This window comes from Anticarsia gemmatalis, chromosome 6 (genome assembly GCF_050436995.1).
Source record: "Anticarsia gemmatalis isolate Benzon Research Colony breed Stoneville strain chromosome 6, ilAntGemm2 primary, whole genome shotgun sequence".
Taxonomy (NCBI): domain Eukaryota; kingdom Metazoa; phylum Arthropoda; class Insecta; order Lepidoptera; family Erebidae; genus Anticarsia; species Anticarsia gemmatalis.
In genome coordinates this window covers 6,875,142-6,891,840 of record NC_134750.1, presented here as the reverse complement: position 1 = coordinate 6,891,840, position 16,699 = coordinate 6,875,142, and the positions used below count along the sequence as shown (strand labels likewise).

Below are 16,699 nucleotides of genomic sequence, written 5' to 3'. Positions count from 1 at the left end.
GCATTTTAATATTTAATAAGGTAATAGCAGGTCCAGATAATGACTATCCATCATAGATTATTCACTAAAATTAACGCCTATGTCAGTTCGCGGTGAGGACCAATAATTACGTTACTTCAATTAGATAGTAAAATTAACCAATCGTCGTAGCCATGAATATATTATAATAAAACCCACCAAGAGTGGGAAACTCGCTGTATACAGCCTGGTTTCAATTTAATCTCCTGCATTGCCGATATTAACATATTTTGAGCGACGTCGCCTGTCTGATACTTGAAGGCAGGGAAATTGGAGAATTCTTGAATCATGCTGAGCCATGCTTTGAAATCTCCAACAATTCAAATTTCAAAAGATACCTATATTTCCTTTGAGAAATAAATATTTCATTTAGTTTTAACCGAAACCCAACGGCAAGAAATATTTTTTTAAACTCTCAAAGCTGAAAATTAGTAGCAACAAGAAATTTTAACGTCTAAGTGCTGTCGTGGCTCTTATGTCGCTCTCGGCGTCTCGTGAGGAAAAGCAACGTACATTACCATATTTACGCAACGATATTACCTTCCCTGCTGTTTTACAAAAATATACTGAATTTAAACGAACACCTAATACTTCGTCAGTAAAAACGTCGACTAGTAAATTCCATCTACTGCCGCTCGAATTTAAATGGTATAATGAAGAAACATTGCTTATTATTTTTCACCATATCCCCTACTAAATTCATAAGCGACCCTAAACAGGTAATAATATGGACTACCACTTTTTGGGCGGACCAAAAGCCGCTTTTTCCTTTAAAGATAAATCTAGGAAAATATGTATGTAAATGAAAATATGTATGATTACAACTTACTTAATTTCACTGTTCATTGAAAATACTTGATTTCTTAAGATAATCGTGAATCAAGATTTGAGCACAGAAATACCTACCCACTTCGTTTGAACTGGTAAGATTGATAACGCTTGTTCAATATATGCTATTTGTTTGTGCCGTCCGTCGTTGTTTGATCACAAAAAAGTCAGTCAAGTATAAAACTTTCTCGTCAACGCAGCTACGGTTCTGTACGAGTTTGTACAACCCATATTATGTCTACTGTATTTGTAATGTTCTCGACTCTTTTCATCCCGACGTCTTCAAGCTAAGCTCAACTTAGAGACGAAATAACAATTTCACAAAGTGCTGCGATGATTTCTTAAGTTTCTACTTCTTTTACAAGTGTGTGATAATATTTTCCTACGTTTGTTCCTTTCACGTTGCAATTTAATGAAATACATAAAGTCTTTATGTCCTCGATTTCCTTTTGTACATTTTTACCGTCGCGGTTTTTTTATGCGGAGTCCTAAATGTTGCGTGTCTATCACTCTTATCGTGCATCTTTATACAAACGATTACAATATGTACGAGTACATGTGTATACCGACCGCCTACATAATATTTATTAACATTTGTTTTGATAATACTTTATAACTTTATTTTTATTTTCTTTTTGAAGTTTCACATTATGGTAGACTTTTAGTATCATCCTGTAACTACACTTTCATTTTCAAATCAGACTAGTGTTTAAAATGTCTATCACAAAGCGTGAAGCAACACTCGTAGGCTTACATTTAACCTGCACAGACCAACACGACAATGTCTGAAACTCGGCCTAGACGTTATTTCGCTTTACATTTCATGCTTCTGAGATTTTTAGGCCTCGGTTGGTGGCATCAACCAGAAGAAGGAAATACTGAAAACTTTCCAGGATTGTACCTTTACTACTCTATAGTAACTGAAGTTGTTTGGGTTGCAGGATTTGTCGGCTTGGAAACGATTGACCCTTTTGTTGGCGAAAAAGATTTGGATCGATTCATGTTCAGTCTTTCTTTTGTCATCACTCACAACCTAACATTGATAAAATTGTATATATTTTTCTTTAAGAATAAGGAGATACAAGACATTGCACGAACGCTCGAGATAGAGCTTTATGAGTATTATCAGAACGATGTAAAGAATAGAGCCACTGTTAAATTATCAAAAATGTTTACCGGAGCATTCTTGTTCTTTGGTTGGATGACTATCGGCAATGCAAATGTTTATGGTACCATACAAGATCTCCGCTGGAAGGCAATTGTAGCCAAATTGAATGATACTTCCCTTCGCCCGGTCCGTACACTCGCGCAACCAATTTATATACCATGGGATTATCAGAAAGATTCATCGTACATACCGACCTTTGTACTAGAAACAGTGGGTTTGCTGTGGACTGGACACATAGTCATGACAATAGACACGTTTATTGCATCTGTAATTCTGCATATGAGTTCACAGTTCGCAATATTACGAGAGGCAATAACAACGGCGTATGATCGTACTATGCTACAACTGCGCGAAGGCTTACATCACGATATTACTAGTGCTGAAGCTGTAGATTCTGGGTTAAGTGCAGAGGAAAACAATGAAAGAATAGTACAATCGTTTCTTACTAAAGAAGAAATTGAAGCCGCGTTACAAACAACTCTAACAAACTGTTTTCGTCAACATCAAGTTTTAATAAAGTAAGTGTCTATAAATTTCCATTTCGTTTCTCGATCAACAATTCATATTTTTTTATTATATAGTACAATATAAATCACAAATGATAAAAATGGTGTGTCATTGAATCATTTTTTCGCTTGGAAAAAGTCGGCTTCCTAAAAATACTTTGCTAATAATATAAATTCTGTAAACATTTCAAGCCTGAAGGGAGGATGGCCCGAACTCAATGAAAATGTTCTCAAACGAAATAAACTTGAACCTTTGTCAAGATATCCACGAATACTTATTACGTGAAACTGATAAGGGGACCTTTACGTTAATAAAAATGATTAGTTACTTTATCCTTCTTTTTTGTATTCAGTAAAAGTATTCAGAAGAATTTCCGAAGAAGATTGTGTAAATCTAGGTGAGCAGGCTTGTTTTAAATTCTGTTCTAACATTTCGATCCGTTTGCACAGCGTATACACAAAATGAAACAGGTACATTTTACATTCATTGACATCCATACGACTGCTACTGTTGAAATACTTACTTCAATTTAATAAATTAGCTACATTACAAGGGTGAAGTTACGCAGACGCTTGGCTTCAGTAGATCCATTACAGAGTTGCAATGGTTATGTCGGAGTAAGTACAGTAAACTTTTTGGCAGCCAAGAGACTTGGACCGGCCGAACCTCCTAAACTGCCATAAAGTGCACTGCGAATTAACTGGAATGTTTGCCGGCGCCCCGTCCCGAGCCAAACTTTACCCTCCTCCGACATAAACAGCTAACGATTAAATCAAACTGAGGACCCAGCATTCAATGTGTTCCTACAGTGTGTACGCTTATTTTAATACATCGTGAACAGCGCCATCGTCCCCGTAGTTATTGGAAACGTGCCTGCTACTACAAATAGAGATATTTGCGGGGTCAATAGGGGACAGGTCTGAAAAATGATAGGTATCCCGCTGCGTAAAAAACGTCAATTCACAGTCGATACGAAAGCAATAAGGGGACCGAGTCCTCATGGATATGACGTACTGCAATATCTTAGGATTACAGCCCCAATATTGTCAGTCGGTTTGCTTTTTTTCCACAGTTAAATCAACATAATCTGTGCTTTATATTCACCGTTTTGAGTGAATGTTAGAATAACTTTTCACCACGCACTACTGATATTATATTTTTTAAGTTTTTTTTTGCAGTTGCGTGGAGAAATTTTCAAGAACTTATTCTTATGGCTTCATGACTCAACTGCTCTCTAGTATGGCGGCTATTTGCGTGGTAATGGTTCAAGTTTCGGTAAGATTCATAGATGCTTGCGGCTTTATATTTCATTTCCATATATTTGCATAAAATATGAGTGTAATTTTTGGCTCTATAAAAATTCTTTCCTTAATTTTGGTAATGGATTCGGTACTCGTACTTAAGACTTCAGTGTTTACACAGCGAAGTTCAGAAGACAATAAGAACATAAGTAGGAACTGAAGTAATCCGAAACTTACGTGAAACGTGAGTGGTGGAGACTGTAAATGACAGTTTGATGGTTTTACTTTGGAAGCGTGCCAAAAATAACAGGCCCCTTGTTTTGAGCTTGCAAATAATACCCCTTTCATACAGTGTGCTTTAAATCAATCGCTCATTACTACACGTTGTTGTTACAGCAAGACGTATCGAGTATCAAATCAGTGAAATTGGTAACATCGCTGGCGTTCTTTTTTGCCATGATAATACAACTTGCGATACAATGCTTTACTGGAAACGAACTTACAATACAGGTAAGCTTTATACAACATACAAATACTCTAATTGAATCAGAACAAGATAGCTCTAAGAGCTCTGTGAAAAATGTTATAACGTGAGATCTAACTTTATGAGACCTTCATTTAGAAAATGATGTTATTTTTCACGCATCTGAAAATACATAACTGTACCTGCGTAGGTATGTTTCTGTCAGACACTTTACGTCCTTCTAGAGCTCAAGCGGCTTGATGGGTTTTAATATTTGAGTTGTTCTTGTATTCGTCTTTGTACTGAAAATGACAACAGATTTATAACATGCAAAATAATGTAAGCTTGTTGTGAGAAACATTTTAGAAACCGTTTCTAAAGTATTTTTCTACAGTAGGATCTTAATGACCACGATGCATCTAAGTCTTATTTAGTGTCCTCATTATATGTCAACGAATCATTTGATTCCACAAGAATTTTATATGTTTATCAAACATAGGCCGAACGTATATCCGACGCAGTGATGCAATGCAAGTGGGAGCGCATGCCGGTGCGTCTGCGCAGGCCATTGCTGATGATGATGATGCGAGCGCAACGGCCACTCCGGCTCACGGCTGCTGGTTTCACGCACATGGACAACGCCTGTTTCCTTGCAGTAAGCTCTTTTACACTTTCACTCACACACCTTCAAAATCATTATCATGACTATAGCCTAAATGTAGTCCTCTTCACCGTATCCGATGATAGCGACCCGGACTATGTTTGTTGCCTGGCGTGAGCTCTTTGATGACTAGCAAAACCAAATAGCCTAAATACTTACGAATTAAAGTCCCTTTGCCGCGTCCTGTTGATTTTGCTTATTGCAAGCATACAGACATCTGTTTGCAATAAACAAAATCAACTGAACGAGTGATTCTCGAGAACGGTTTAGAGTTTAAAGGATTAAGCCGCGATGTAACCCAGGTGAAGAGCGGGCAGCTAGTCTATCATAATTATAACCACATCAATAAACTCTCCCTGACCCAACGATCTCAACATTAAAGTTAAAACATTTAAAGCTTGTGATTCGAAATCTGTAACAATCTGAGTAGCAAATGGCGCTGTTTTAGATACATTAATCAGTGCCAGATATTTGAGATACAGCTTCTGTACAACTTAACATTGTGTTTAGGTAAAGCCTTGGAATGTTGAACAGGAATTTAAAGTTTGATAAACATTGTTCAGTTTATAAGAATGTTTAGGAAAGTATTTGTAAATGAAGTTTAAAATGATATTTAAATTGTTTCAGATTATGAAAGCAGCGTATTCCTACTACGCTGTACTTAGCCAGAAACAACAAGAGAAGTCTATGTAAAAGTTTTAAATAAAACAGTAGATTGTTTTGTTATAATTTAATTATGATATAATATATTACGTTTACTGAACTTTGTCGCACAAAACTACATTCTAAACTATCACAGTTTCTTCGTACGTATAAAAATTATAAAAGTAATAAATTAATTAGATGTACTTTACAAGTATTTAACATATGTACCTTTAAACACGATATACGAACAATTTTAAACTGTTACATTAATTTATATTAATACTATTTTTCATAATTGAACTAAATTTGTCTCTATAGTACCTTAGGCTATTAAATGTTTAAAATATCTAAATAACAGGCTGTAAATTTGACCAAGATCGAAAGTTTTGGTGATAGAATTCTATATCTTATTTATAAATTATTGAATTGCTTTACACAAGTGACTACGACATATTTGGAAATCGTGAAATACTACAGGCTAAAGTTGTTCACATATCGTTTTATCACCTATACGCGATTTCTTATATGTAAGAGTAAAGTCTAGCCTCTTGGTATAAAATATACGAATCAAAGTTCAAGGAGTGGCGGTTTAGGAGTCACGGACCGCGCTCTCTCCGATGTTTTAACGTCCAGTACTGTCATTTCCTCAGACCTGAAAATAAAGAAAGTTCTATGATATTGTACCATGTAAACCACGCATTTCCATATTATTAGAGGTATAGAGATTGCAAACTCCACTGCTGATAGTGAGCCAAGGCCTACCCCTGCCAACCTGCAAGACTTACGTGCTAGTAACAGAAACAGTAACGGACTAAAATCTATACTAATATTATAAAATTGTAGTTTGTTTGTTTGAACGCGCTAATCTCAGAAACTACTGGTCCGATTTGAAGAATAATTTTACTGTTGGATAGCTTATTTATTAAGAAAGGCTATATAACATCACGCTACTACCAATAGGAGCAGAGTACCAGAAAAAAATGTAAAAAAAACGGGGAAAATTATGACCCATTTTTTCATATGTGACGTAAGCAAAGTTGCGCGTGTCAGCTAGTATCCAATAATTATCAACACAGAGCAAATAAACTACGTATAAATAGTGTTAATTTTCTACGGAAATAAAAAAGCCTTATTTATTTACACATTAGCTTAGTCATGTGAGCATTCATCCAGCACTATAACGTGAATGTGCTGGATATGCATGCATTTATCTCGGAACATTGCCTTGAATCACACTAGAGGGACCTATTCCTAACCACCAAACCACTCAGCTATCCTACATACAGTTATATAGGAATATAATATTAACCTTACTTATGTTAATTACGTTTATTGGAAATGCTGTGTCTATCTTACTTTATTTTCTATTATCTATAATATAAAAATGAATCGCAAAATGTGTTGGTAAGCGCATAACTCAACAACGCCTCGACCAATTTGGCCAAATCTTTTTTTTAAATGTTCGTTGAAGTTTAAGGATGGTTTTTACGGCGAGAAAAATTAGAATTATCGCTGGAAAAATCCTAAAAATAACCCTTTTCTTTTTCTCATACAAATCTATATATATAAAAGAAAGTCCTTATAACTCAAGAACGGCAGAACAGATTTGGCTGAAAATTGGTAGGGACGTAGCTTAGAGCCAGGAGAGGGACATAGGATACTTTTTATCCCGCTCGACCGTGTTTGAACATGCTAGAAGAACAGAATATGGAAATAACAACACCAATCAGTCATGATCTCCTGGTAGCTGTGGATCTATTTTCCGATCAGAATTAGGCTTAAAAAACTAAAAAACGGCTCTATAAACTATAAAAACTCTCCTCTATAAACCTTTTCACAGTTACCAGGAGATCATGACCACTTGCTTGCTAAACAACTTTAATTTTTATAGATTTAGCTTCAAAACCGACGTAATTTCATAGAAACTTTTTCACCCCCGTTAAGGCAGAATTTCCAAAAATATTTATTGCGTCATTCTTAATTTCTAACTATGTAGCCAAATATTAATTTTAATCGAATTAACTCCAAAACTGACGGAGTTTCATACAAACTTACCCCCTCTTTCTACCCCCCTAAAGAGCGAATTTCCAAAGAAAATAGCCTATATGTTAGCGAAGACTAATAGCTATATAACAAAAAAGTTTCATCTAAATCCGTCCAGTTGTTTTTGCGTGAAAAGCAAACAACAAACAGACAGACAAAAAAAATTAATCATATTTTTGGCTTCTGTTGGTTGTATGAAGACCCCCATTTTAGTTTTTCTTTAATATGATCTATAATGTGCAGACATGAGATTGTTATAATTTTATTATATGTATAGGTTTACAAACACTTTTTTTAAATAATAAAATGCCATTTTTATTTTAGAGACAAATACAAAAATATAACAAACTACATTCAAGATTTCAATCATCTATACTTATATTATAAAGCTGAAGAGTTTGTTTGTTTGTTTGTTTGAATGCGCTAATCTCAGGAACTAATGGTCCGATTTGAAAAAAATCTTTCAGAGTTAGATAGCCCATTTATCGAGGAAGGCTATAGGCTATATAACACCACGCTATGACCAATACGAGCAAAGCCACAGTAAAAAATGTTTCAAAAACGGGGAAAATTATCTGTTATGTGACTCAAGCGAAGTTGCTCTCATATACTACGAAGGATTTAGTTATGTTAATTAAATGGCCAATATGTGGACATTGCCCACTATCAGCCTAGAGTAATAAGTATAAGCTGCAATAATAACTTTTGCAGGAGATATGAAACGGAAAATTTATTTATTTATAAAAGACGCTCAAAATATTGTTCTGATTTTAGTGTTATTTTTCTATATTGGAACGATTTGATCTCGCTCAAAATCATTTTTAGAGCAATAAGTTCCGCCATGAACAATGTTAGTTCCATGTAATAAGGGACGAGCCTATTGCCATTTACCGTGCACGTTACTAAACTCCTAGCTACTATTGAGAAATCTTTATATATATAATTCTTCTGTAAGTGAACTAATCATAAACGACTGGACCGATTTCGATGAAATTTTTTGTGTGTGTTCAAGGGGATCTGAGAATGGTTTAGATTCACAATTTTGTCCGCTGGACAATGATTTTTAAATTATTTTTTAAAAATTAAAGACGTGTAGACGGGACAACGTCTGTCGGGTCCGCTAGTTTTTAATATAAGTTGTTTGTTTGTTGTATGGTTAGTGGTCAACCTAGAGTCAAAGTTGTTCAAGCCGCCCGAGAGGCCTTCGACATGGCTTAACGCCTGTTATCTTAGTAGACAACAGCCGGCACAGACTTTATACGTGCCCTCCCAAGCACAGAGACACTCAGCTCAAATACCACTATGCGGTCATCCATCTATGGAATGACCGCGCCAAGGATTGCTTAACCCACCATCTATTACCGACCAGTGAGCGCAACTGGCGCCTCTTTAATATAAGTAAAATACTTTTACGTCACACTAAATGGTAAAATCCTATCCACAATTGTATTCAACCGGATTTAAGGATATAAACATAACCTTTTCTCTAAGGATTTCGTTTAATTCCCGTGTTCATTTTACCAGACCCGTATCCTTTGGCCACCGTTTGTACAAATTCCGTTCGACAAGCACACCAGGCAAACGGCATGCGGTTTCAGATAATGTGCGCTTGGTTTTAGCTCGTAAATGGACGCTTCGGTACGCAAGCCACTGTGTGGTAACACGTTTGAAAACCAATCGGTTGTTAAACGAGGACTAACCGACACTGAACGTATCTTGGCACTAGTGTTTGTTTGTGAAAATTTCTGGACAGCATCTATACTAATATTATAAAGCTGAAGAGTTTGTTTGTTTGAACGCGCTAATCTCAGGAACTACTGAACCGATTTGAAAAATGCTTTCAGTTTTAGGTAGCCCATTTATCGAGGAAGGCTATATATCATTACTTTACGGCCAATGGGAGCAGAGTACCAGTAAAAAATGTTACAAAAACGGGGAAAATTTTGACCCATTCTCTCTAATGTGACGCAAGCGAAGTTGCGCGAGTCAGCCAGTTATAAAATAAGAATTAAATCATCATACCGTTCTTCCTCAGTATGTGCCGCGTTGTAGAACACGTCAGGCAATGGTGAGTCGTGTTGACTCAATAAAGAGCTCCCAGCTCTTGGTGAATGAGGGCCGTGAGTGGCATACGGTGAGAAAGGCACCGCTGCTCTTAGTGCTGCCAGAACTAACAGCATACCACCTGACAAAAAAAACAGGATCTTTTTTATCATTATCCCACATCAATATCATTATGAAATACGCCAGGATACCTCCGTATCAATCAAATCTCTTTAAAGACGATGCCGAACTATTATTATTACCACACATGGTTTGACAAGGTTACTCCCCGCGACTCTATATGGGAGGTCTAACAGATAACGTAATCTATCTGCAAATTTACAACATACCTGATATGGTCGCCAGTAGCGTAAGATTAGCAAACAAGAGTGCAGTAGCGACACACGCATAGAATGGCGCGCGCGCTCGCCCGCACGACCACCGCATGTAGTCCCAACAGCGAAGGGACAGTGTGTACTCCCCTCGGCGACACAGCAGGTCCACGAACAATGCCGCCACCCACATCGTCTCCAGGATTAGCACTAATGCTGCACCCGCCCTAAACAATCAACATACTTATTAAACTGTTTAAACTCGTCCTTGGTAACTACTTTCTTTTATCGATCGATGTATGTTTCGTCTTTCGGCCATCATGACCAGCAAATCTTTCTTAATCAAATTCTCAAATTATTTAACAAAATAAAACTCAATCTGATACAGAAGGGACGGAATCGTCCGGAAAAATCTGTTAAAATATTCATATACGTATGTTCATACAAGAAAAATCTTCTGTTTAAGGAAGCAATTTCCTGAAAAACCTTTGTATTTTTTAAGCTTTTTAATTTTTTAGTAGCTCTGTCCGTCACTGTAGGAATAATAAATAACGTCCAGGCTCTGGACGTATATTTGGATGTATGACTTATAGGCGTCCTTTGTTTTGTTTTTATAAGACTCTTGGTCACACCATAAAAAAATCTTTTAAACAGTAGTACCATACACGTCTATGTCAAGTCTATGTCTAGTAACCAGTAGAGTAGTAACAAATGAGAAGATGATTTTACTACAGGTAATTAATTTTCAAATTTTGAAACTTAAACCCAAGAAATATACTTACAGTAATCCCGGCGCTACTTCATAGCCCAACACCAACAACTCTGTTCCTGCACCGCTCATCACTGAAACAAAAATAAACCACATTTAAGAGAGATAGAAATAGCAATAAATTATTTACCATTTGCAGTTACAATTTCATTCTTGGATAGGATTTGGGAAATGGTACGTTAGGCGTTGACCGTTTTAAAGATATTATCTGAGTCCTTTATAAAGTGCTGTATCGCATGAGGGTAGAGATGGGGTGACACATCACTCAATGTGCCTACGTGATTTTAAATATACCCCTCACGTATCACAAAGCTTATCTCGTAATGTACCTAACTACCTACCCACTTAATACGGCCTACAGGGAGTTCACTAGAGTGAAAGTCATTCACATAATTAAGTACGAGTCGATACTTAGCTAGAATCGACATACTTTTACTGTTTGATAGACGACATCAAATAGGATTCGACATTATAGGGACGTTAAGTAAAATCAGCTACAATAACAATAAAAATAACAACTAAATTCAATAAACAAACGAGTCAACCCTCCAGATATCGGAGTATTACGAACCGTCGTGAATTCTTATCCGAACGGCTTTACCCAAAGACAAGGCGCAGCTGGTCCGGGATTGTAAAACGGACAAGAACACAATTCTCGATTATCATGGAAAAACGTATTCAGACATTGAGCATAAATAGTATTTCCATCTTTATTTAAAAATAACAGAGGATGAGCACAGCCCGTTTATCTGCCGCGCAGCGCCGCTTTGTCTGAAATTGTCTGACGGAACTTTGTTGGGAAAGTAAACAAATCCATTTCTACTAACTATGCAAATCGTGGGAACCCATAAATTATTAACTACTGCATACATGCTCCAAAACAATGCGTGGAGAAGTTTGTTCAGTGAGTATAAACGCATTTAGATAAAGTGTTTAAAGTTTAATTTAACACCTTAATATCCCGTTTATCTGTTTGAAGGGTCTCACAGTTTGTTTAACGATTATTTCACAGAGCGTATTCTTAAGATTAGGAATGCTGTTTTAACTTTATGCTGCGTCTAGACGGCTGCTACCATTTCACTTGAAGTAAGTGTTGATGGAAATAACATTATTCTTTAAATAGGCAGGAAATCCTCATAACATCCATAAAATAAATTATCCACAATCATCTCAGAATCAAAGTTTTCATCTCATCGGTCGCAAAGTCTGAAAGCTAGCAGGATCGCCCTCGACTAAGCTATCTCAGCTTTAAGTTTTAATTAAATGAGACAGAGGAAATATTTAACTTAATCAATATTTAAATCTCTTGACAGAGATGCGTTCGTCAAGATGATGACTTTGGCGAAACAACGCAATGAACTGTGAACGGAATTCCAAACTTTGTTCAGTACTTTGTACGGAACGCGCCGAGATTAAAACATTAATTATTTACTACTACCTACTTACAGGCAGGCAGGTTGCTTATTTATAATATGCTTGAAAAGCTCCTAAAGGTATTCTCTGTTTCAGTTGAATTTGTTCCTGTAAAAATATGAAATAAACCTTCCTACTTCCTAAGTAGTTAGGTACCAAAAATGCTCGCATTATACGTAACTACAGCCATACATATTCATATAAGTAAGTTTTCTCTAACTCGTAATTGCCCTCACGGGTCACGGGCGCTAGCCTGTTTCTAAGTGATACGGCTCATTGTCTACTATTAAGATAATATTTTACTCTAAAGAGTATTTAACGTCAAACAAACACCAACTGCTAACTTACGTTTCGGCCAGGTGTTAGATTTATGCGCTCTCACAGCTCTACACGCTCCTTGGCTACCCGTTACGTAATAGATAGACATATTTGTCCTGACGGGACAGGTCGAATAGCTACAGGTACATTGAAAACTATTCCCATAAATATCTCTCAGGGAGATAGATCACGGTTGGATTTATAAATAGAGGCGCATTTGATGCTTTCCCGAAACAGATATTTATAGCAGTGTTTAACGAATTAGACAACGGGACTTTCTTCTAATAAATTGGGTACAAAAAAATATTTTGTTCCATTTTTGACATCCTCCGTGGCGCAGTGGTTAAGGTTGTCACCACGCAACTACCAGTGCATGGGGAGGTCGTGAATTCGATTCCCACACGAAACAAATATTTGTTCAATTCACTAATAATTGTTTCGGGTCTGGTTGTACTTTGTGTCCGCTGTTCGTAAAAGTCTTTTCAAGAAATGTATACAAATACTATCTTAATAGGTATCTCCTAAACGCAAAATTTCAGAAAATATTATTGAATAACGGAAACGACTAAAGCTTAATGCTATTAATGATTCAACACATTTATTTATTGGCATAGTTATGAAATAGCAAACTCGAAGCCATTGAAACAAAACTAACTTCATAGATTAATTTTGTTCTCGTTCAATGTTTCTAGCTAAGTTGATTTACCTGATTTAGTAGTTTGCTTCTTAGACAAAGGAAGTTGGAACATAATTTTCCGAGAGATTTAAACGGGAGGGAATGTGTATTTTTTCCATTTTAATGTTTTGTGAAAGCGACCATTTTCAGTTTACTCACGTATTAGTCTTATATCAGGATGGTTTGACTTGAACGACCGTCTCACGTAGTTTGGAGCGCTTTTTTTAGAAAAATAAAGTTATTGTTCAAATGGCACAGAATCATTGTAAAAAAGACATTGTGTGACACAATTTATATCGAAACATAAAAGAAAATTTGCATTTAAAAGAAAAAAATCAATGTTACATCATTCCAACACTAATTTAAAAACCAGTAGAAACTAGAAAATGTTTATTAATCATTGTTTTATTTTAATGACTCGTACAAATTATTGTGATTAATTTTTCTTGCTTATTAACCCGTAGAAAGTATAACTGAAATATAAAAATAAAATATAGGTAAATTGACCCGTAGGTATAGTCCTTCGAACAGGAATCTAGGTCGGAATGTGATCCCTGTACCGGAACAAAAATCTCTAAGGCTGAGAGACCTTAAATTCCATAGTGAGGCTGGATATTTGTCCGTGTAATTTGTGCTGATAATATTACCGGCACACAAGACCGCCTTGTACGGGCCTGAGTCTATCAGTATATTTCGTTATCGCCCTCGCTATAAGACAAAACACAAGCATAAATCAGACGTAATATTTGCTTTATTTTATACAGGTACTTCCTTTTTCCTCGTTTGTAAAAACGACTGACTCGAAACAACGAAACATCTATTAAAATATGAGAGGAGATTGAGGTATAAACTGCAGTAATAACTAGGTACAATAAAAAAACAAATACTCTCTTCCTTGAATAAAGTTTTGAATAGGTACTTAAATCGGGAGGCTATATTTTTTTAAGGAGTGCAAATAGTATGGTTCTGACCGAGTGTATGATTAATTACTATTAATTAGATCCTTGTTATCTTAAATTACTTATGAGTTTTCTACAGCCCCTAGGTTTCTTGCGAAAGGTATTAACTACTACGAAAAGACTCCATGTCTAAACCAAAAAAGTATTGCGAAAGAGCCTCTGGTATAGTGGTTAGTGGTCTCCACCGCGCACGGAGGACGTGGATTCGGTTCCGACAAGGTCTTCTTCGTACCATGAGGACTCAAGATATTTTTTAAGCGCAGGAGTTGCCTTATAATAGCACGATACGTAACCGATCAAATATTGATTTATTGTGTTTTTACTTTCATACATTGACGCAAATACAATCTTATTTTGATTGACAATAATGGATACTAACAGGAGTTAATCATTTTGTTTGTTCTGTTCGGTAGAGCTGCTTGCACTATAAGTATGTATTTAGATAGTAAAAAACTAAATTCGGCGGTCGCAATATACGCAAACATTCACTGTAAACAAGTCACCAGACATCATTATTCATTATCCTACGTTTATCATACGTTTATTTCGGTAAAGCAAAGGCGCGCATATCCTACACTCGTAATTTTAAACACTAACATCTTGAGAATCTATAGAAAAAACTTTTACTCCCTGTATAAAAAAAATGGAACGATCGGATATTGTTTTTTTTTTTAATGTGTGCTTAAACCCAAATAACATATTTATTTAAAGTACGTAATGATGACGTGAATATTGTTTTTGTTCGCAAACAGTGTGACGGCCTCTCCCTAGGTCTTAGGTAAACATCTTCATCCGGTTTAGACATAGTCAAGATTATAACAATTAATACGTCTAATGAATGAAAGAAAAAATAGCACGAAGGCCTTTCCTCCATATTTCAGCTTAATAAAGTCTTTTAAGTTTAACCTATTTACGTACTCATGATGTGATATCCCAGAATAGTATTTTATTGGGTAATTTTACTACTAAATCACTCTAAAACATCTTTTTTACGTTATAATTATTCTAATATCACTCTGAGACCAGCAGGATCCTACTGCGAATAACGAATTAATACTCTACCATATTTTTTATCCCGAAACCCCGCTTTAATTAACAAAGTAAGGGTGTTTCCATAAAAAATAATTATAAAATCCTTCACTTTCAACTTCAGGGTAAAGAACTATGCATAATGTTCCCATTTTCATTCTCTTTGTAATGAAGTCCCTCCGTTATTCCATTTAGGGGCTGTACGCCGTTCTGACAAACGAAGAGATAGATAACATTGCTAAACAGGATATTTTATTTTCCGTGTACCCATTTCTATTTGTTCTGTAAGAATATAATATGAAAACATTCAACACAATACCATTATATGATTACAATCAGATAGCTATATCGAGAGTTTTATAATTGTGCTGAATAAGTTGGGGCTGCAGACTTCGATACAAATACATAATAATATATGAGTATGAATACATAGTGCCTATTACTAATTCAAGATATTACTTGTTTAAAATTAAATCCGTTGAGCACATGTTCTTACCGACTGCTGTGACGAGGCCCCATAATCTTGCTAAAGGCTGCAACAAGTCCCATAGCTTTGAGGCCAAAGATTTCTTTGGAGGGCCACTTCGTCTTGGTTGAAGCCTAGAAGTGCTCTGTGTTTGAAGACCCACCTCCGGATCAGATTTAACTGCTGGCGCACTCATAGCCAAGTCATAACACAACTGACAGCAGAAAAACGGTTTAAGTTCACTACCACATTATTTAACTTTTGATAACAAGCAACTCTCCGGTTGTTAAATGTAACATTGTGCAACAATTAGATTAAAACAGCATGTGTCCGTTTCACTTTGAAATGAACAATTATAAATCACAGTCTCATCAAAGTTCTATTTACATTTCAAGCGATTTTAAATGTATCAATGTTTACTAATTACATTGCTATCGCTGGACCACACAATTATATCAAACACTGTTTGGCGTTCTGCCCGGATACCAAAATATACCACCTTGAATATACGTATACTACGACCTATATTCTTTTATTGTTACCATATAATTCTAAATGCATATGCATTTAAATAGCACTAAAAACAATTTCACAAGCGTTTTAAAAGGTAACAATTTTTTTTGAACGAGGAAAATGTCTGGCAAATGTTTGTCCCAAATGTCCCAGCTTTTCGCCGCGGAAAACGCGGGGGACCGGTTTATCTGGGACACGACTACACGCGACTGTGCATTGCAAGAAACTGAGGCAGAAAGCAAATATCTACCCCGTAATATCTACGTGCCAGTGCCACTGCTCTCGAGTGTATTATACGAAATGTTCAAGAATCTCGTCGCGTCTCAATATCTCCCCTTTTTAGTAATGTTCTTATTTGTGAGAAAATACGACATTTCCCTAGCATCTTCAGTAAGATGCATAATAACATTTAAGGTCACTGTATTTATTTATTATACTCGTATTTTTTGTAAACAGACTCTAAGTAATTCAGAGAGAGAGAAACTTACAAAATAAATGCAATTAGTTCGCACAATAAAAAAAGCCTAGTTGCCAAAATAGTAAAGTGTGATCTCGTGTCAGTAATATTAAAAATCTTGATTTATGGATTAGCTATTTTTATCAATGT

The 16,699-nt window shown here is 35.9% G+C and overlaps 2 protein-coding genes across 2 annotated transcripts; one reads left to right on the top strand and one right to left on the bottom strand.

The window, feature by feature from the left end:
- The first annotated feature begins 1,627 nt into the window (after positions 1-1,627).
- Positions 1,628-5,764, top strand: LOC142973618 (odorant receptor Or1-like). Its single transcript, XM_076115500.1, has 5 exons — positions 1,628-2,532; positions 3,700-3,796; positions 4,159-4,272; positions 4,725-4,880; positions 5,514-5,764. The coding sequence occupies exons 1-5, from the start codon at positions 1,628-1,630 to the stop codon at positions 5,577-5,579; spliced, it is 1,338 nt and encodes a 445-aa protein (XP_075971615.1). The 3' UTR covers positions 5,580-5,764.
- Positions 5,764-16,353, bottom strand: LOC142973619 (uncharacterized). The gene is made up of 5 exons (XM_076115501.1): positions 15,610-16,353; positions 10,732-10,792; positions 9,968-10,176; positions 9,597-9,759; positions 5,764-6,183 (listed from the first exon to the last, which is right to left on the bottom strand). The coding sequence occupies exons 1-5, from the start codon at positions 15,773-15,775 to the stop codon at positions 6,099-6,101; spliced, it is 684 nt and encodes a 227-aa protein (XP_075971616.1). The 5' UTR covers positions 15,776-16,353; the 3' UTR covers positions 5,764-6,098.
- Positions 16,354-16,699: the final 346 nt, after the last annotated feature.